The 20,559-nt window shown below is 27.6% G+C and overlaps 3 protein-coding genes across 3 annotated transcripts; all 3 read right to left on the bottom strand.

The window, feature by feature from the left end:
• Positions 1-5,125: 5,125 nt before the first annotated feature.
• Positions 5,126-5,784, bottom strand: OCT59_018482 (uncharacterized protein; the record flags this gene model as incomplete). Its single annotated transcript, XM_066148801.1, has 3 exons — positions 5,126-5,220; positions 5,283-5,718; positions 5,773-5,784. The coding sequence occupies 3 exons, from the start codon at positions 5,782-5,784 to the stop codon at positions 5,126-5,128; spliced, it is 543 nt and encodes a 180-aa protein (XP_066004694.1).
• A 6,794-nt stretch (positions 5,785-12,578) lies between these two features.
• OCT59_018481 (uncharacterized protein) lies at positions 12,579-13,794 on the bottom strand (the record flags this gene model as incomplete). The annotated part of the gene is made up of 5 exons (XM_066148800.1): positions 12,579-12,830; positions 12,899-13,052; positions 13,155-13,227; positions 13,300-13,689; positions 13,776-13,794. 5 exons carry the CDS (start codon positions 13,792-13,794, stop codon positions 12,579-12,581), a joined length of 888 nt encoding a protein of 295 aa, XP_066004693.1.
• Positions 13,795-17,141: 3,347 nt separating this feature from the next.
• OCT59_018480 (uncharacterized protein) lies at positions 17,142-20,499 on the bottom strand (the record flags this gene model as incomplete). The annotated part of the gene is made up of 8 exons (XM_066148799.1): positions 17,142-17,530; positions 17,604-17,949; positions 18,259-18,869; positions 18,942-19,415; positions 19,501-19,833; positions 19,908-20,306; positions 20,373-20,408; positions 20,481-20,499. The coding sequence occupies 8 exons, from the start codon at positions 20,497-20,499 to the stop codon at positions 17,142-17,144; spliced, it is 2,607 nt and encodes an 868-aa protein (XP_066004692.1).
• Between the last annotated feature and the right edge of the window lie 60 nt (positions 20,500-20,559).

Below are 20,559 nucleotides of genomic sequence, written 5' to 3'. Positions count from 1 at the left end.
AATCCTACGACGTAAAATTACAAAATATTACACTTTCGAAAAGTTTCGAAATATTGCACCCGTAAACCTACGAAAATCCCACGACGTAAAATTACGAAATATTACACTTTCGAAAAGTTTCGAAATATTGTAATCCGGTAAATTCTAATGAAATTTCTACGATGTAAAATTTACATACATGGCAATATTACACTGTAATTCTACGAAATATTACGCGTAAACTTACGAAATATTGCGTTGAAATTACGAAATATTACTGTTGCGTAATTTTTCGAAGGTCATGTAAATTTACGGAGTATTTCGCAGGCGTAAATTTTCGTAATATTACGCCGTATTCAATTTGCAGATGTAGATTATTTATATTATTTATATACAGTATATTATTGAGTAAAAATTATTTGGAAATCTTTTATTCTTTAGACATTAAAATAAGTATTTGCGCAAAATATTGTATATTATTTATTTTATTTATTAATTGTTGTAATTTATAAAAGAATTAGATAAAAGAACTAGATTTTTGTAAATTTACTTATAATGTAATAAGACTTATAATGTAAGATTATGGGCAATGCCACGAAGATACTCCATCACTGAACGGTTTTCTTTATCACTGATGATCATCATGATTCTTTTTTCTCTGTCAATTAAAATAAATATTTATAATTACGTATAAATAAATTTGTCAAATAATAATATGCAATGCGCAATTTGTTAATCAGAATGATTACATAACCATAAAAAAATTTTCATATGAATTTTCAATATGCTATGTTTACTAAGCAAGCTAGAACATGAGAACATGAAATATTAACTAATTTGTATGTACAGTCATGTCAGAAAGTATTGCCCAATTTATAAATAATGCCAAAATCGGCAAAATTTTATTAATTCTCATTAAAATTTACATAAAAAAATAACTTTTAAAATGGCTAATAATGTGTTAGTCCTCCCTTTGCTTCTAGTACTGCATTGATTCGTTGTGGCATTGAGGCAACAACTTCTTCAAAAACAGATCAGTCAAAATTTTCCCATTCTTCATTTAGTGTGGCTTTAAGTTCACTCACAGTTCTAGGAAAGACCTCCCGACTTTGAATATTGTTTTTTAACTGCTTCCAGCAAATGTTCTCTATCAGATTTAAATCAGTAATTGGCCAGTCAATCAATAATCGCAATTTTATTCTTTCTTCAACCAATCTTTTTAAAGGTTATTTTCGCGATACGAATATAAGGCATTAACTTGTCAAAACTGCAGCCCTTCCTGTTAATTCGCAAACTATATGATGAAATGGATGGAGATGTTTATTTAAGATTCTAACATATGTATTTGAATTAATTTTTTCATTTCCTTCCTTATTTTCATCACAAAAAATCAATGGTCCTTTTATCCCTTCCGCAAAACATCCCTAAACCATAACTGATTTTCAACTACTTTTAAAGGTAGGTGTCAAACATTCAGTGTTAAACCTTTCCCCTGTATGTCTCCAAACTCTTATTTGTCATGACTGCTTTCCAATCTCAATACTTGATTCATCAGAGAAAATAACTTGTGCCCAATCACAAGCTGTTTTTTTTTTATATTTTTCATACCAACTAATACGAGCTGATGCATGCCTTTTTGATATAAAAGGCTTTTTTGCAGCAACATGGGAATGAATTCCAGCATCATATAGTGTCTGTTTAGCAGTTGTTAGACTACAACTCAATTTCAATTTATTAATAACTTCATGTAAAGGTTCACGTCGATTTTTAGTAACTTCATTAATGAGTGCATTTTTTTCATTATTATTGAAAACAGATGGCCATCCTGAACGCAGTAAATTTTCAGTTTTTCCAGTCTTCTTGTATTTGTCAATAAACCTGCGTATTGTGGTAGGGTCACGTCCCATTTTTCTTGCTATTTGTGTAGGATTGAAATTTTCCATATATGCTAGTATTTTTCCCTTCTCTTGAGGAGATAACTCAGTATAATGTGTCATTATTTTTTTAACTGTGAAACAGGTTCAGCAAGTTGTAAATTTATGGGAAAACAAAAAAAAAATAATAAAAAAGGGGTATAAATAATGTAAGCTAGGTGTATCGTTATATAATACAAAATCGGGCAATACTTTCCGACGCGACTGTACATTAAATGATTTACACAATATACTTTAAATAATCAATTATGCAATTTTATTGATTTATTTGTTCTTTAACTATAATAGTAAATATATGTTTGTACAATTGTAACAATTCTATTAATTACAATCTATAAAATTTTTATTGTATTAGACGATTTTGTATTTCAGGATTTTGAACTAGTCGATATTTTGTCCTAGTCAGGATTTTGTAGTTTCGTGATTTTGTAGATCGGAATTATGTTATATCGGTCTTTTGTTTATCGGTCTTTTGACCCATAACCGTATTTTTAGCTAATAAATTTTTCTCTGACCCACTGAGTTTAAGTGCTTGATAATATTTTCCTAAACATCAAGTAAATATAATTAATTTACATTTTAGGAGAAAAAAATTTGATACAGGTACAAACAGATACTTTGATTGAATAATAAAATCTGCTCGCTTTTGTATTATTTATTCATCACTAAATTATTAGGTAGTCCAGTGACTATTTCTGGTCAAAATTGTAAATTTTGCATAAAGATTTTTATGTAAAACTAACGAAAAATGTGTCCAATAACTGTTAATGGACTATTAACTCATTAATCGGTATAATTATCCAGTAATCAGACAATAATAGGACCCCGGAAAATACTTATATATGTAAGGTACTAAGGTGCTTAGCCAACATAGAAAAATTTTATGATGTAAGAATTTTATAATGCTTAATTTTGAGAAAATTTTATACTATGTAAGATAATTAAATTGCATATTTTTGGTATTATTTTAAAATACTAAGAGTTTTTAGTTGCTTATTTTTCATATTTATAGAACTTTTTAAAATATTATATATTGAATTTATAATTAATTTTTATTTTATTTTCACTAACGGTGAGTGTTGATTTTGTACTACATTTCACAATTTTATATAAATACATAAACAAAAATTTTTTTTTGATGAAATTTCAGTTTTTTTTTCAATGTTTTATTAATTATCTTTCAACATGTATAATATAGTAATTTTATATTAAAAATAATACACTGAGTTTAATAAAAATTAAAAAGATACTATTTATTTTGTTAAATAAAATTACTGTAAATATGTTTTGCTTTAAAATATAATTTCACTACTCACCACTTTGGTTATATCAAATTGTCTTTTATGCTTAAGTAAGGTTGTTCAGCAAGTTAAATCTACTTGTATTTTAATTCTCATAAGGCTAAGTATGATATTTATATAGAAAAGCATATTTTTATAACGGTAATAACTTTTAAATTTTTCACTTTTTCGTCTACAACTTCAGAGCGTAATTTCACCACTTCGGTCAAATGAAATCGACTTTCTAAATTAATTGAAAGTTGTTCAGCAAGGTCGAAACTACTTATATATTAATTTTCATGAGTGTGGGTATAATACTTATGGAGAAAAGTGCATTTTTCATAACGGTACTAACTTCCGAATTTTTCAATTCTCCGTTTACAACTTCAGAGCGTAATTACACCACTTTAGCCAAATGAAATCGACTTTCTAAATTAATTGAAAAATGTTCAGCATGGTCGAAACTACTTACATATTAATTTTTATGGGTGTAAGTATAATACTTATGGAGAAATTTACATTTTTTGTAATAGTATTAATTTCGAATTTTTCTTTTACTGTTTATTAACTTTATTAATTGAATATTGTTAATCTACTTGTATATTATGTTTAGTTTAGCTTCACAACATATTTAAAATTGGATTTAATAAAATATATTAATTAATAAATATATTTTATAAATTATATGTGTTATAATAAAAATTTAATTAGGTTAGAAGATTAATTTGCTTATTTTTATATAATTTTTAAGGTTAGATATCAACAATGCTTAGCGATCATAGTAAAAACCTATGCTTAGAGCTACTAATAAAAAATATTTTTGGGACCTTACCTATATAAGTATTTTCCGGGGTCCTACAATAATGTCTTATAATCAAAATTTAAAGGATCATCACTAATAATAAACTACATTTTTAATGATTTTCAACTTAAATAAATCAAAAACATATACTTTATGAATTAAAAGTTTAAATAACTTAAATGATTAGATCACAAAAAATAAGTATTTAAGGTCTTAGGTTTGATTCCTAAGGTAAGTAAATATTAAATTAATTATTTATTGCCGGTCTACCTGGAAATTTAGTGATGTTTAAGTATTTGTTTTAATACAAGTTAGTTTATTACATATATATACATTATGTATAATTTGTTGATTAGTAATTTAGTATACTAAATAAATAAAAGTTGAGTTTATGAAATTAATAATTCTAATTTATGATGTAAAATTATATAAAATAATATTAAATTCAGTAAAATGTCCATTCAGAATATCAGGGTTCATGATATTCATGATATTGGAATTTGTGATAAAATAATTCAGAATAAAAGAATTTGAGAAATTGGATGTTTCATATAATTCCAGTAATTGAGATTCGGGAAATTGGCATTCGATAAAATGAAGTTTTAGGAAATGATCAATTTCTGAAAATAGGCATTCAGAAAATTAGGTTCAGGAAAAGGTATATTCAGGAAAATGGTATTCAGAAAATAATCTGACAAGGTTATATATTATATCAGCACGTTTAAAGGCTTCTAACTGCAGTGTTGGGCAATTGGACAATTGGACGTTTTAGACATTTGTCCAAAACCTGTTCAAAACTTGTCTAAAACCAAAACGTTTTTTTCATTGGACAGGTTTTGGACAGATCACATGACAAAAAATTTAATTTTGGCCAGAATTATGACTAATTTTGGCTAATTTTAATTTTAGTTCAATTATTAAATTACTTCAAAAATCTTTAAACGTTAATTTTTAATATTATTTTGATTTTACATTAATTTTTATTATTTAATTTATATTAAATATTTACTTTTTTAACATTTTAACATTATATTTTTATTTTATTTTTAGTTTCAGTTGATAAATATTAGGACTCTTGAGCAGTTTTAAACTGTCCAAAACTATGTCCAAAACTATATCCAAAACTGATTTTAGACAGTCCAAAATTGTCCAATTACCAATTGGACAAGTCCAAAACCCAACACTGCTTCTAAGGCTCTTTTCCACTTAAAACACTTATCTTTACCTATAAAAAACAACATTAGAATCAAAAGCTTCAGTTGTAAAGGATAATAATGATCAACTTACTATTGGTATCACCTAATATTTTTTTTATAAGTTGTGCTGTAAAAGAGATATGTTTCTCAAATGCAAAATTAAGAGATTCTCCAAATACTATGCCAAAATCATCTATATTTTCTGCATCAGCAGGAATTTCAACATATATGACACCTTGCCCTACTGCCTTTTTAGTTAATGTAGTTTTTCCAGTACTATATTCTTCATAAACTACATGATAATATGATTGATTTCTATTTGGTTGAAAAATTTTTTTAAGATGATCTATAACTAAAGATTGAGAAATAAACTCATCATCCAAAACATCAATTTTAAATTGAGTGCCCTTTTCTACAGTTTTATTTAAAAGATGCTCATTATACCAGTTCTGATATCCAGCATAAAAAAAATCCACTAATATCAAACTAAAAATGCTAACCACAACTAATTTTCCAATAATAACAGTCTATAAATAACAAAATATGTTGTAGTGTTTGGAATCGAATATATTCGAATATACTCGAATATTCATTTAAATTTATAAAGTGTATTCGAATAATATTCGAATAAGTTAAATTTCCTTTTATAGTAATGATTTACATAATTTTTGGCCTGAATTATGATTTTAACTCAGTTAAATTTAAGGATTTAATGCCCAATTAGAATTTTAACTATACTACTTTGCTGAAACTCCTAATTTTAAAAAATATTTTTACGATACAGTTATGTAATAGTATGATATAATAATAATAAATAAACTACAGTCAACTCTCTTTATAGTCACACATTTGGGACAGTCCATATTTAGTGATTATAAAGAGATGTGACTATATAAAAAATTTCTTATATTAGTATATCATAATTCCGGCCAAAAATTAACATAATTTTGGCCAAAATTATACTTAAAACTTTATTGTATCGTAACTCCTCCAATATTAATCGTAGAGAGATGATCTTACCGCCATTCGATTCGTCTTGATGAGACGATTCTAATGGTATAAAATACATCGAAATCTAATCACTAGATTAATTTCCGAAATTAAAAAAATATTAATGGTTTTTGTGTAATAACTCTGCCAATATTGATCCTAGAGAGACAATCTTACTACCATTCGATTCGTCTTGATGCGACGAATCTAATGGTATAAAATACATCGAAATCCAATCACTAGATCAATTTCCGAAATTAAAAAATATTAAATAGTTTTTAAGTAGTAACTCCGTCAATATTGATCATAGAGAGATGAGCTTACCACCATTCGATTCGTCTTGATGAGGCGATTCCAACGAGCTATTAATCGTCTTTTTACAATCACTAGGTACCGAGATATTTAGCAAAATGTTAAATGGCGCAGTAAACGTAAATCAAGGAATATAATAATGCCGATGCTTAACATTTTGTTGAATAACTCATCAGCCAGTGATCGTAAAAGGATAAAACTACCACCATTCGATTCGTCTCAGTGAGACGATTCTAACAAGCTATGGTACATCTTTGTACGATTATTAGATGCCAAGTTATTTAATATATTCTTTATATAACTGTAATTATAAACGGTTCTTTTTAATATAAGATTTTTGAGGATAGGTGTGATAGTGACTATAGATAGATTGTGACTATATAGGATAGATTTTAATAATAAAGTGTTTTGAACATTCAACTGGCGTGACTATATAGTAGAATGTGACTATAACGGGAGTGACTATAGAGGGAGTTGACTGTATAAAAATATGATAATTTAAAAAATACTATTTAAATAAAATAAAAAGATGATAGGAAAACAATATAATAACCATAATATGAAAAATAAGAGAAATAATTTTTTTTATTATACTCAAATTATGATATTAATACAATATTTTTATAATATTTTAATATAATAACATCGCAGAAATATTATTAAAATATCGCTATTTTTTAATTTTGGCCGATCATTACCAAAAAAAAATTGGCAAAAACATTTATAAGCAATTTAAGAAAAATACTTTCGAACTGCTGTACTAATCATGGGTTTGTTTCAGTTTTTCAGAGTTGAAGCCGAATTTCCCGTAAATTTTTAATATAAAGAAGTTTACAATAATTTTTGAAATTACTAAGGACCTCGATATCGAAGCTGGAACTAGGAGTACCAAATTTTTTTTAAAAGGGTTGAAAATTTTTTCGAACTTGCCTAGGATTCTAGTAATTCCAAGTCGGAGTTAGTTTTTGCAAAAAAAAAATAAAAAAAGAAATTTCATACTTTATTCGTGGTAAACCCAATAGAAAAGAAAAATCCTAAAGAGCCGCCAAATCTAAAATGTACCAAAAACCAAGAGAAAGAAGACGATGATTAGTAATGAAATCAAAAAGGAAAACAAAAACTACCCTTGTTCTGAAAGGTAGAAAAGAAAAAAAAATAAGAATGAACCTAATCTTAATTTCCAGGAAAAACCGTCAAAATCTGAAAGAAGAAAGTATGGGTGACCTAAAAAAGACGATAAATTCAGTAAGAAACTGAATAAAACCAACCTAAGATTAAAAGAAAAAATTGCCATAAATAAACCAACTGTCACTCTGAAAGTATACTCACAAAGCCCTAAAGAAAAGAAAACCGATATTAGTCAACTAATCAGAAAGAACCAAAGATGAAAATTAGATTATAAAACGGATGAAGAAAAATTACCTTTACCTTTCAATAGAACACTCAACAACCAGGACCTAAAGAAACAAAAAATCAGTTAGTACGAACAAAGACAAGAAATGATCAGAGGCGAAAAGCTCACCTTTACCTTTCTGGAAGAATCAAAGGATGAAAGAACAAAAAAGGGTAGTATGAAATAGAGACTAGAAACTAAAAGATGAAAAATAGCTTAGTACTTTCTTTCCAAAAGAGCCACCAGACAAAGACATACGAAATAGCACTAAACAAAAATGGAATGCAATAATGTAATAAGGTAAAAAAATGAAACTTATTAGCCTTGCGAAAAAGTAAGAATTCGATTAAATTATCGACTTGTAAAGTTAAGCTTTAATAAAAAAGCTTAATTAAATTAAAAATCAAGTATCAATATTTTATTTTTATTTAATTTCCATGTGAACAAAGGGACAAACTATTCGTAAGCCTAAAGTAATTCTAAACTACCAAACCGCCAAATTTAACAGCGCCACCTTGGTGTCAAAAAACAAACCTGTGGAGGGACGCATCTGAACACGTCCCGCCCACTACGCATGAGAGTAAAAGGCTAAGGAAAGAAAAAACCAAAGAAAGAAGAGCGAACAGAAGCATTAAAAAAAAGGAAGTTCAAACATATTCCATCTCTCGTATTATTCTTTCGTCTATTGACGCCACACGTAAATACTGTCAGGTGTGGAATGATGCATTATGTATCAGTCCGATATTGTTTCTGTCTTAATGTTAATCATGGGCCGGAGTGGGTACAGTATCTACCGATTCCGTACGAACGATCACTGATGGTGGTGTTGGATTCATAGTCTGGTGATGGTGTATGTCGTAAGAAGATGGACGGGTCGTTGATAATGTTCCGATCTTTGTCTGAAATGACGAAAGTAACGCCACTGCTTAAAAATCAAGTATCAATTTTAGTAAATAAACCGACCAAATAAGTATTTAACAAAACACGTGACTGCCGAAAGAGTGCATGATCTCTAACAATAACTGATGGAGAAGATATAATAGCTGTGTACTCATCTTTCAGGTTTCACTTCATATGATTGTCTTATTTTCCATAATTGTATGTTGCAACCTTACTTTCCCTTAACCAATTTTAATCTCAAATGACAGTATCATTTTGATCTTGATCAAAGGATTTGATTATTGCATAATTATTCTTGTTTGTAGTTGGCTTCTTTACTAACAAAAGAACAAGTCGAAAAAAAGTGGGAATATGTGTATATGCTTGTGTATAATGAATTAAATAAATAAGAATAGAAACCATTGCACTACTTATGAATCCACCTTAGAAAAGGGCGAACCCTAAACTTCAGCTTCAACAACTAACTTAGATGCTATTAGTACTCAAGCATGGCAACCGGTTTATAGGTGAACTGTGGCAATAAAACCAAACACTACAAAATTAAAGGTTAGTAGAAAAGGGTTAGGGAAAATAATATACATGAGCACTGGTCGCATTTCAGTGTAGTTTTGACTACAAACTTCCGTAGCTCGTCATAGCTCGTCATAGCTCGTCGTAGTTTGTAAAGATGATAAGATCAATTTTTATTTTAATCTCAGTTTATATAAACTGATTATCAATTGGCGTAATTGTATGGTATGTATACTAAATTTGTCTACAGTACACGCATACAATGTCTGATTTCGCTTTGGCTTGCCATATCTCACGCAAAAGTATCGATCTTGATATAGATGCGGTATGCTTCTTGATAGACATATATTTATTTTTATTATTGATATATCAAGAACTATCCCCCTGACCTATCAAGATCGATACTTTTGCATATCTCACAGATGACAGATCTATATTTTAGATCTTAATCCAAATACCCAAAAATGCGAACGAAAAATAAAATTCCGCGCAGCAGATCCAGTGCAGGACGATGATTTATGGCATTTCACATAATATCATACAAGTCACAAAATTTTTTGATAAACTATATCGCTACATATTTTTGTTGTGCCTCAGATCGATTCTCGGATTGAAATCGTCATGTGAGGTGTGTGATGTGGATCATTGATAATCTGAGGTGCTCGGTTTTTTAATCTAAGGCAAATAAATTTTTTTTTAAAAAAAATATCTACTATTTTATTAATCTGAAAATAGTGTTATGTAACTACATAAAAATTATTTTGATTATTATGCTTTAATAGGAACGGTTCTTCACGCTAATTAGCTTCTTTGAGGTAAGTTTCAGAAGCTTTTATTTTTATTTTTATTTTTTTCTTTTTCGGAACGGTACTAACCGTTTTTTTTTCTTTTTTTTTTAGCATTTCGGCCTGGACTCTCTCCCGGTAAATAGGTGTGCTATGATGTCTATTATGGTGTTAGTTTCTTTCTCTTAGAACGATTCTGACTGTTCTTTTGTCTTTTTTTAGCATTTTGGCCTGGACTCTCTCCTGGTAAATAGGTGGTGCTATGGTATCTATAGTATTGGTTTTTTCTTCTAGATACTAACCATTCCCTTTTCTTTTTTTAATAGGAATAGATTAATGGTTTTTAGAATAGGTAAATATTTAAGTAAGAAAACATAGGAATATTAGAGAAATGAAAATTCATAATAAGAGGAACGAAAAGTTTAATGTAAAATCTGATATTAAATAATATAAAAATTATGTATAATCCATTAACAAATAAAATCAATGAATTAAGCATATATGAAATTACTTTAAATTCAATTTCTTAATTATTTTTTTCATATAATACATCAGTAATAATGCATTTCTTGACTAATTTATTTTACATATAAGTATCATTTATTTTTGCCACGAACGTCCACTATAACATCTACTGCTACAGTCTCCACCCGCCTTCTTACAGCGACATTTATTACTATTGCATTCACCTTTACAATTACATATACCCCTGATACTAAACCAGCATTCTGAAGGCATGCAGCCTCTCTAATTGATATTTTGTTAGAGGGAATGACTTCTAATTCAGGAAAAGTTTCTGCTAAAAAAAAAAAGACAAAAGAACGGTCAGTACTGTTCTAGGAGAAAGAAACCAACACCATAGACACCACCTATTACCGAGAGAGTCCCAGGCCGAAATGCTAAAAAAAAAGGCAAAAGAACAGTCAGTACCGTTCTAGGAGAAAGAAACTAACACCATAGTAGACATCATAGCACACTTATTTACCGGGAGAAAGTCCAGGCCGAAATGCTAAAAAAAGAAAAAAAAAAGGGTTAGTACCGTTCCAAAAAGAAAAAAATAAAAAAAATAATAAAAGCTTCCGAAACTTACCTCAAAGAAGCTAATTAGCCGTGAAGAACCGTTCCTATTTAAAGCATAATAATTAAAATAATTTTTAGTGTAGTTACTAATGGGTTAAACTAGCACTATTTTTTCAGATTAAGATATTTTTTTTTTTAAGAAAAAAACCGAAGCACAAGATTTTGAGAATTAAGAAAAGTTCGAACGAACTTTTCTTCCTTATCCTCGAAGATCTTTAATCACAAGACTTTGAGAATTAAGAAAAGTTCAAATGAACTTTTCTTCCTTATCCTTGAAAATCTTTAATCACAAGATTTTGAGAATTAAGAAAAGTTCGAATGAACTTTTCTTTCCGTATATCACATTGTTTCACCTAGTTGCGATCTGACGATCTGAGGCACAACATATATATGACATATTCGCAAAATTTTCTGCAGTATAAATTTTAAGGGGGGCAAGTCATTATCCTATATCGAAAAATCAGTGCAATAAAAGTTCATACACGAGTTAAAGATTATGTATTTCGTGCTGATAATGGATTACTTTTTTGTATGTGATCTCAGTAGAATGGAAACATAAATTAACAAAAAGCATGCTTCCCAAAAAATTATTTTTGAAACAAAGGAAAAAGCCAAAAGTCAGCAAACAATACAAACTACTTGCTATAGCATCAAAAAAAGAAGTGATAAAGGATTCGATAGAAGCATTTTCTAATGCAGATATTCCTTTACGAAAGTTAATAGTTTACTTCCGTTTTTTTTAAAAACACCTCAAAGAAGGAGGCGCAATTCCTCAAACAACAACTTTACGTCAGAATTTTCCCAAATTTTCACATTAAAAACTTTTTTGGCTAAAGTAAAGATTCTTTAATCAAGTCTCTTAAGTCTCTTGTTTGAAAATCTCGATACATAACTCTTTATGTATGAACGGCATTGAATCACTGTGTAAAATTCCGTTACCAAATAAAACTTGATGGAACATTACTTATAGCACAAAAACACCGAATTTAATATTTGGAAATATTTTTATTTTTAACAATTACATCTATTTTGTTGCGAAAAAAAATTACCTAAGCAATTTTTGAGATCTAAAGTGTTTACAATATCATGCTTTGATACAGAATGAACTTTAATTCCTAAGGTAATATGATCTAAAGTTTTTTTGATTTTATCCCCAGGAAGATCAACGTCTGCGCCATCTTTATCTAGTAGTTCATAATCAAGAACGATTTTAAATGATTCTATTACAAATTTTTTAAGTTGTTCTTGATCATCTTTTGACGATTCAAATTCATCTTTTTAAATAGCACGAGGATGCATAAATAAAATGTTTCTCCACGAATCGCCAATGTATTCTTCAACCGTAACCTTTCTATAAATTTGGTTAATATTTTTATTTAATAATAATACAATAATCAATAGTAATTTATTTTGATTCTTATTCTTCATCTTTTATATAAGTATTCACCATTTCTGATATTTTTTTCACATATTTGTGCCTATAGTCTGCCATTTTTAATACGCATTCGTGATGAATATTCTTTGCTGTTTCCTGATGAAGTTTATCCCTCAAATCTGGATAAATTGCACAAATAATCGCATTAAAAACATGCGAATTCAGTTTTCGACACTTTAGAAATAGGAGCTTGAGTTCTTCGATCAAAAGTTTATTATTTATATCTTTTTCTTTCTAAATAATGATAGACTTTTAATTCAAAATAAATTTACATTAAAATGAATTATAAATATTTACTATACCTGAAGAGAAAGAGCTGGCAATTTACAATTTCTAGAATTTCTAGCCGTTACGCTTTTAGATTCCTTAAGAACACTAGCCAGCTCCAATATTGATGGATGATCTGCAACAAAATCGGCAATTTCAAATTCTGTGTATGATTCTAAATTGTTTCTCCTTTAGAAAAAAAAAAGAGGTATATCCTAATTAGTAAGGGCATTAAAGGTATAAGTGTAATGTAAGATGTGATAAATGTGTCCCAAACAGTAGTTTACTTACATGTTTGGACGATCTGGAATTAATATAGGAATATCATTCGTTATTTTATCAAAATCGAATAAACTTAAATTTTCTTTTCGTTTGAAAACACGTTAGTTTTTCATTCTAAATATTCATAGCAAATAGTTTTGTTCTTTTGACAAACCTTGCCCTTGTTGTTCAGGTCCTTCGACTGTCTCTAAATCTATTATGTCAGGCGGAATCTCTTGTATAGATTTTTTTTTCTTAAATCTTGATTCAACGGTATTAGGTAGACTTCTTTTTTTCAGAGCATTCTTTTCTTGTTGAGATTCTTCTATAACAGCAGTTTCTATTTCTGGGGGAATTACCATGACGAATATGTTTTTTTTAGATATTGCTTCAGGTAAACTTCTGTTTGTTATAGCTAATGCTTGTTCATTTTCTTTTGCGACAGTTTCTAAGTCTGAGGATATTTCCTCTATAGATTTATTTTTCTTAGTTTTTGCTTCATTTGTATTAAATGAACTTCTATTTTTTTTTATAGGTTGTTTTGATCCTTCTGCAACCGTACCACCTAATCCTATAATAGAAGAAAAGAATATTAAGTTATGGTTTATAATTTATTCGAGATATTATTTATTAAGAAATTTATTTAGCTACATACTTTTTGATGTAGCATTTTTAGATTTTTTTTTGGGGGCTATTTTTATTTAGAATATTTAGAAAGAGTGTGGAAATCAGCTTACATTTATATTAATGCAGTAACCGCATTAACTACGCGAAGAATCTTCTGATCACAAATGAATCAGAATAAAGTACACGCTTGAAACACGAAAAAAAGTTCAAATTCTTTGTCAAAAACTATTTTATGGGGCAATTTTCATCAAATAAAGCAGTGTTCGATCTGACATAATAAATCACACGAGTTTATATTTGTCATTACGAAACAAACTTTACCCCTGACATTTTCAGCGATTGTTATTTATCTAGCTTTTTTTGTTCATGGTAAAGGTCTTGCGGATTGTTAAAAAATTTATTAAGTACGTCACATCTCCACGTTTTAACGAATTATTGAATTATTATTATTACTACTATTTTATAATTTACATTTTTATCATTTATATGATTTAGCGAAAAAAAATTAAATTGAACCTGGCAGTAAATTTAATTTCTTACAAATGTAGAGATTGTTAAGTATTTGTTTACGAACTTAACAATTTATTTTAATTTGTCAGTGATCTTATGTTGCTATTTTGTAAATCACATTTAAATTGGAATAAAGAAATGAGCAAAAGTTTGTAACCGGTAACTTACATAATGGTAACGTATTGCAACCAATCTTTAGTATTCTGAGACAATATTCTGGTCAATCATGAACGCGGATCTGTCAGTGAGATATCTCAATTATACTAAAATTTATTGTGTGTGAAAGTTTTTCTCTCCCTTTACTGATTTTATCATAACACTAAATTGAATATAACTTCGATAAAAGTCATGGAGAATTTAAATTCAACACAATGCCTTCATCGGATTGAATATTATGGTAGTAGCCCGATGAAAACATTTTTTTGCCATGACATAATGTATTTTTTTATATGAAAATTTAGCCAATAAAAACCATCTCCTCTCATCAATTTCGATAAAAAAAATTATTTTATAGCAAAAAAAAATCTTTCAAAATACTTTAAAAATTTTTTTTTTTAAAAAAAAGGAGCTAATAATATTACATATTACATAAGAAAACTTAAAATATTTTTTTTGTCGTATTACAAACAAAAAATGATACACAAAATAGAAAAATGTATAAGACATGCGTTCCTATCCAATAAAAATGGAATGGGAATCCTAATCTATATCTGCCGGTTGGGAAATCCAGATCTTCAACATGTAAAATAAGAAGCAATCAGAAATTTACTTATTGTTGCCAAACCAACAATTATGCCAATTAGACTTTATTTGTCAATGTGATATATTAAAATGGTATATAGAAAATTAGGGGTACAGACTTTTTCTTTTTTTAGCAGTGACGTTACGGTCAGTTACGTCAGTAAAGTTTGTTGACAATTTTTGCATGTGAATTGTCAAAGCAAAATAAATCAATCGGTAGATCAGACTAGTCAATTATGATTTGTGCTGAAAGATAATCTTTTTAGCGTTAATAAACTTAAAAAAAAATTTTTCCTTTAAAAAAATTACTCTCATGGCTTCGTTTTTTAGGTATGTATCAGCTTAGATTTTTGCGCTTTGGATCGGTAAGTTAACTTCGAAACTTAACTTTTTTAGTAAATTTTTCTTTTGAAAAAACTTTTTAATTTTTATTTATAGATATCGGTTTCAAGGGGGGGATGTATTTTTAAAAAAATCGTTTTAAACTTTCATTTCCTTTTTTAGATACCGGCTTATTTGAATCGGATCTTGGATTTGGTAAGTTTCGGTTCAGAACTTACAATTTTATTTTAATTTTTTCTTTTTTTTAAATTCCTCTTTTTTTTGTAGGTATCAGTTTCTTCAGCTTTGGGGTATGGCAAGTTTTGATTTGATACTTCAAAACTTACATATTTTCTTTAATTTTTTATTAGTTTTTCACCTTTCTTTTTTTCTGTAAGTACTGGATCTTTTGGCATTGGACTTCGGACGTTGACTTCTTGGACTTCTTTGGTGGGATTTCTCAACATTGAACAGCACCTGGACTTTTTTTTCTGTAGGTCAGCGTCTTGGAGTATTTTCTCTTAGAACGATAAGTGTCTTTGGTGGGTATGGTGATGTTAGCATTATTAAATTATACCAACGCCATTTTTCTTATCTAAAAATTTTTTTATTATAGGACCTTCAGAACCAAAGGAACCCCCTGAGAGGTAATTATTAAAAGTAGGAGGGGAGTTTTTTTAAATTGAGAACGCTAGTAAGCTTTATTAACGTTCCACTTTCTTTTTTTATTGTAGGGCCTACCAGGTACCTTGAAACTAATAAAACGGCCCATAGAAAAGAAGGGGAGATGTTTTAAATTGGAAATATTAGTAAATAATACTAATGTATTCTTTTCTTTTGTATGTTTTGGTAGGTTCATTGGATAGATAGTATATGTAGGATTTATCAAATTAGCTTATTGATAGATTGTATTTTAAATTATTGTATTAGAATAATAATAAATATAATATTTGCAATCAATTCAAATCAGCGCATTTCTATTAAACAATTAATTACAATCGGAAGGTTCTATTAGCAATCAGAAGATACTGGTTATATTTAATTTGACAAATTAAATAGTGGTCAAATTAAATAGTGCCGGGTGTGATTTATTTTTATTATGTAATATTATAATTGGCACATCCGGTTATATTCTGATTTGCGCCATTAATTGACCGCCTAACTGGCATCCGATCACCAAATAAGGATGACTATTGGCATCCGATTGGATGCCGATTTGTCAGCATTTGACCTGTGTATATATTTTGATAATCTTAATTCGAAAATTTAGTAAGCATTTCCTTTCTTCAAAATAAATACTAGCAAGATGTTGAAACCTAAAATTAAAATAAAAAACATATTTATATGATGAATTTCGAAGTTAAATACCTTGAAATGCTGCAATCCACATCAGCCAAGATGATATCTACAAAAAAAGGTTTAAATTTCGTTACTTAAAAGAAAAAAAATGTGTCGATCTGCTAAAATTGAGAATATTCAATAAAATTTGAATTTTGTAAGTTTAGGAAAATTATTTTAAATATTGAAATAATAATTAAAAATATTTAATTTTACTACTTGATATTAATAATTTATAGAAATTAACTCTGAACTTTATTTTATATTGCATTATAAAAAAATTCATTTAGTAAGTAAGGTTGTGATAGATTATGATTTCTTACTGAACAGTCATTAACACATTGATGAACAAAATGGACTTTAGGCATGGAAGTTACAAAAGAAATAGGAAAAACATTGTGCCATTTTTTCCTTTCTGTACATATTTTGTATTTTCGACACATCATTAGAGAATCAATACCATTTCTTCCTTCAATTTTTTCAAACCATTTTAAAAAATAAAAGGGCATGCTTTTTAGCATTATTATACGTACGTAAAAAAATGGCTTGTACTATTGCATATGAATTCCCTTCTAATTCCTCTTCAAGTTCTACTACATTTCCAACACTTATTTGTATTATTGATGATTCACCATCTTGGTTTAATACCTTATATGAAATATAATTAAAATAAATAATTTTGGTATTATGAAGATATTCTGTAAAGTTAAAGTATTCTTTATAAGCTGTTTTAAGACCATAGTAAATATTACCATTAATTGATATATTTGTTTCAAAATTATTTTGCAAAATCTTATATTGTTTCCATTTAGCTTGTAGCCGAATTTCATAAATAGAATCATCTGGGGATTCAACTGCTTCATTAATTGCTATATAATAAAATTTTTTAATAAGTGAAAATTAAAATTAAAATCAGTTAAATAAATTAATAATAAAACATACCTATTTTTTCAGTATTAGAAATAGTTGCTGATGTAGCAAACCAAGAAGAAAGCAATAATCTAAAAATATTGTCTTGAAAATAACCATTTCCCAAAAAATTATTATAATGAGAATCCAAAGTACCATCTATGATATTACGTAATGCCTGTAAAGTATTATATCTTTTTATTAGATTCTTTTCTATCATTTTTCCATTTGTATGTGAAACAGTATTTTTAAATATTTTATGAACCATTTCTTTAACTCCAACAGCACTATTTACTAATGTAGCAAATGTTTTAGCATGATGTTGTAAATGACCATTAATATGTAAATTAGGAAGATTAGTAAAATCTTGAGGAAAAATCTATAAAATTAATAAAATAATACTCTAATTAATATTATATAATAATTAATAATATTATTTAATTTTAATTAATACCTTTGTAAGTAAAATTGCTTCTTGGTTTAATAAATCATTCAAAATTTTATATGATTCATTATTAAAAAATAAACTAAAACAAAGTTTAGCACATTTTGCTACTACTACCCAACATTGAATTAATTTATCTATAATTCTATTTGTATTAACAGACAGATTTTCTTGTAATTCAATAAGTGAATTGTTTTTTAAATGTTTAATTTGTAAATATTGTCAAAGAATATGTGGTAAAACCATAGCTAAACGCAATCTATCTGACATCATAAAACTTTGTCTATGTGTAATTGGATTTGGTAATTTATGCCATTGTATAGGCATTTCAAATAACTTCCAATTTTTAATAAATTCATTATTTCCATTTGAATTAAACATATTAAATGTACAATCCATTAATTTTAATATTTTACCAGCAATAGCGTGATAGATATCTTGGGGTGATTGAAGAAGTTGATCACGTATTAAATTATCTAATATTGGTTTCTGATTTTTTAACCCAAATTTTGAACATAAATTCCTTTGAATTGTTAATGAATCTGAATTTAATATAAGGTCAAATTCATCATCCATTAAATGATGATATCGCAATTCTTTAGATATATCATCAAAAGATTTTAAAGAATTATGATTTTCAATTTTACAAGAACGACAGCCTCTTTTAGCATTATGTCTCATAACTCCTACTAAATCATTTCCCTGTGGAAGGTCTGCAGTAACAATACCAAGACCTGCTATTACCAATATATTTTTACCTTGAATATTAAAAACTTTTCCTTTTTCTAATTCTTTTAATTCTTGTAAAAATGGACTAATAAATTCTTTAAAGTTTCCACCAAAAGGAACAAATCCTATAATAAAATGATTTTTTAAAAGTTTTCTCATTGAAAATGGCATATTGCCAATTTGTATGTAAACACCACCTAATGAATAATATACATTTCGAAAAGTGCCAAAATCATCATAATAAAGATCTATAAATATTTTCCACATTGGTAAATTATGTGGATTTTGAGGAAAAGGACAATATTCTGATGGATGTTTAAATCTATAACATATATTTCTGATTTTCCATTTGTTTTGATAATTATATAAAATTTCAGCAACAATATATGTATAATAATTAGGCTCTTCTTGATCTTGTAACCATACTGATGTTTTACCAACTATAACTTCAGGTTCAACTATTATAGGTTTATCTTCTAATAACCATCTTTTATTACTACTATTAGAATAACGATCAGCTGTTTGATATTGAGCTGGAAGTTCATCAAAAGTTAAAAATCTCTGCAATTTTAACTTTAATCTACTGTTATGTAGAATTATAGACGTTATTCTCATACAATTTAATTGATTTGATGCCATAATATGAACAAAGTCTCCTGTAAAATATTCAACTAAATAAACAAATAATAATATATTTTAGTTAAATAATATTAATATAATTTATAATTAATGAATACCAAATATTTAAAAAAATACCTGAATTTATCATAATATTATGTTCACCATGCCAAAATTCACTTTTATTCTCTACTTCAATTCCTGGACCATTATACATTTTAGAAATTAAAAGTGGGTTAGATAAAGTTTTTTTTATGATATCAAATAATGATATTGCATATGCCTCTCTAAAAGGCTGAGAAGTAGATTGTGTTTTCATGTTAGATATGGGTATAGTGTATTTCTTGACTGTTAACAATGGTAATCTAGCTCGACTATTTTTTTTAAAGTATCTAATATTCGTAGGAACTTCTTTGACATCAAAATTTGGGTGGTTTAAAATTTTAACCAAGTCTTCATACGCATTTGTTGCTGACAATAAAACGTTTTAAAATATTAAATAATATCTTAGACAAAATATTAATTTATTAATTAATTTTACTTACTTATCATATGTTTAGTAATCCAAGCAAATATTGAGGCAGAAGTACTTGATGAAAAATAAGGTCCAAATTCACCATCAAAAGGAGAATTTGGTAATGTATTATTTTCAAGTATATTTTCAGAACCTTCAAAATTTTTGTGTTCAACTTCATTATCACTAACAACATCATTATTTTCATTATCACTATCAACATAATCATTTTCATCATCACTTTCGTCATCATCACTTTCGATATAATTATTTTCATTATCACTATCATCACTTTCATTGTCGCTATCAACATAATTATTTTCATCATCACTATCAACATAATTATTTTCGTTCTCACTATCAACATAATCAGTTTCATTATATTCAGTGTAATGTTCAAATCCACTCTCATTTGCATCGTCATTATTATCTGAACATTTAAAGAAAGTTATTTTTAATTTAAGATATAATATTTTAAATTATTTAAATTCGTTACCTTTTAATTCAGTAGCTACATCATTAATTGTATTGTCTATATTAGTTACATTATTACGAACTTGTTCTTTTCGTTGTCATAAATTTAAGCTTCTATTCTTGCTTTTACTGCTTCTTCTTAAAGGCATACTAAATTTAAAAATAAAGGTAATTTTTTTTTATCAATTTAAAAATAAAAGTAAATTTTT

This window comes from Rhizophagus irregularis, chromosome 27 (genome assembly GCF_026210795.1).
Source record: "Rhizophagus irregularis chromosome 27, complete sequence".
In the NCBI taxonomy this organism is placed as follows: Eukaryota; Fungi; Glomeromycota; class Glomeromycetes; order Glomerales; family Glomeraceae; genus Rhizophagus; species Rhizophagus irregularis.
The sequence above is the reverse complement of the archived record's forward strand: the minus strand, read 5'-3'. Positions and strand labels throughout refer to the sequence as shown.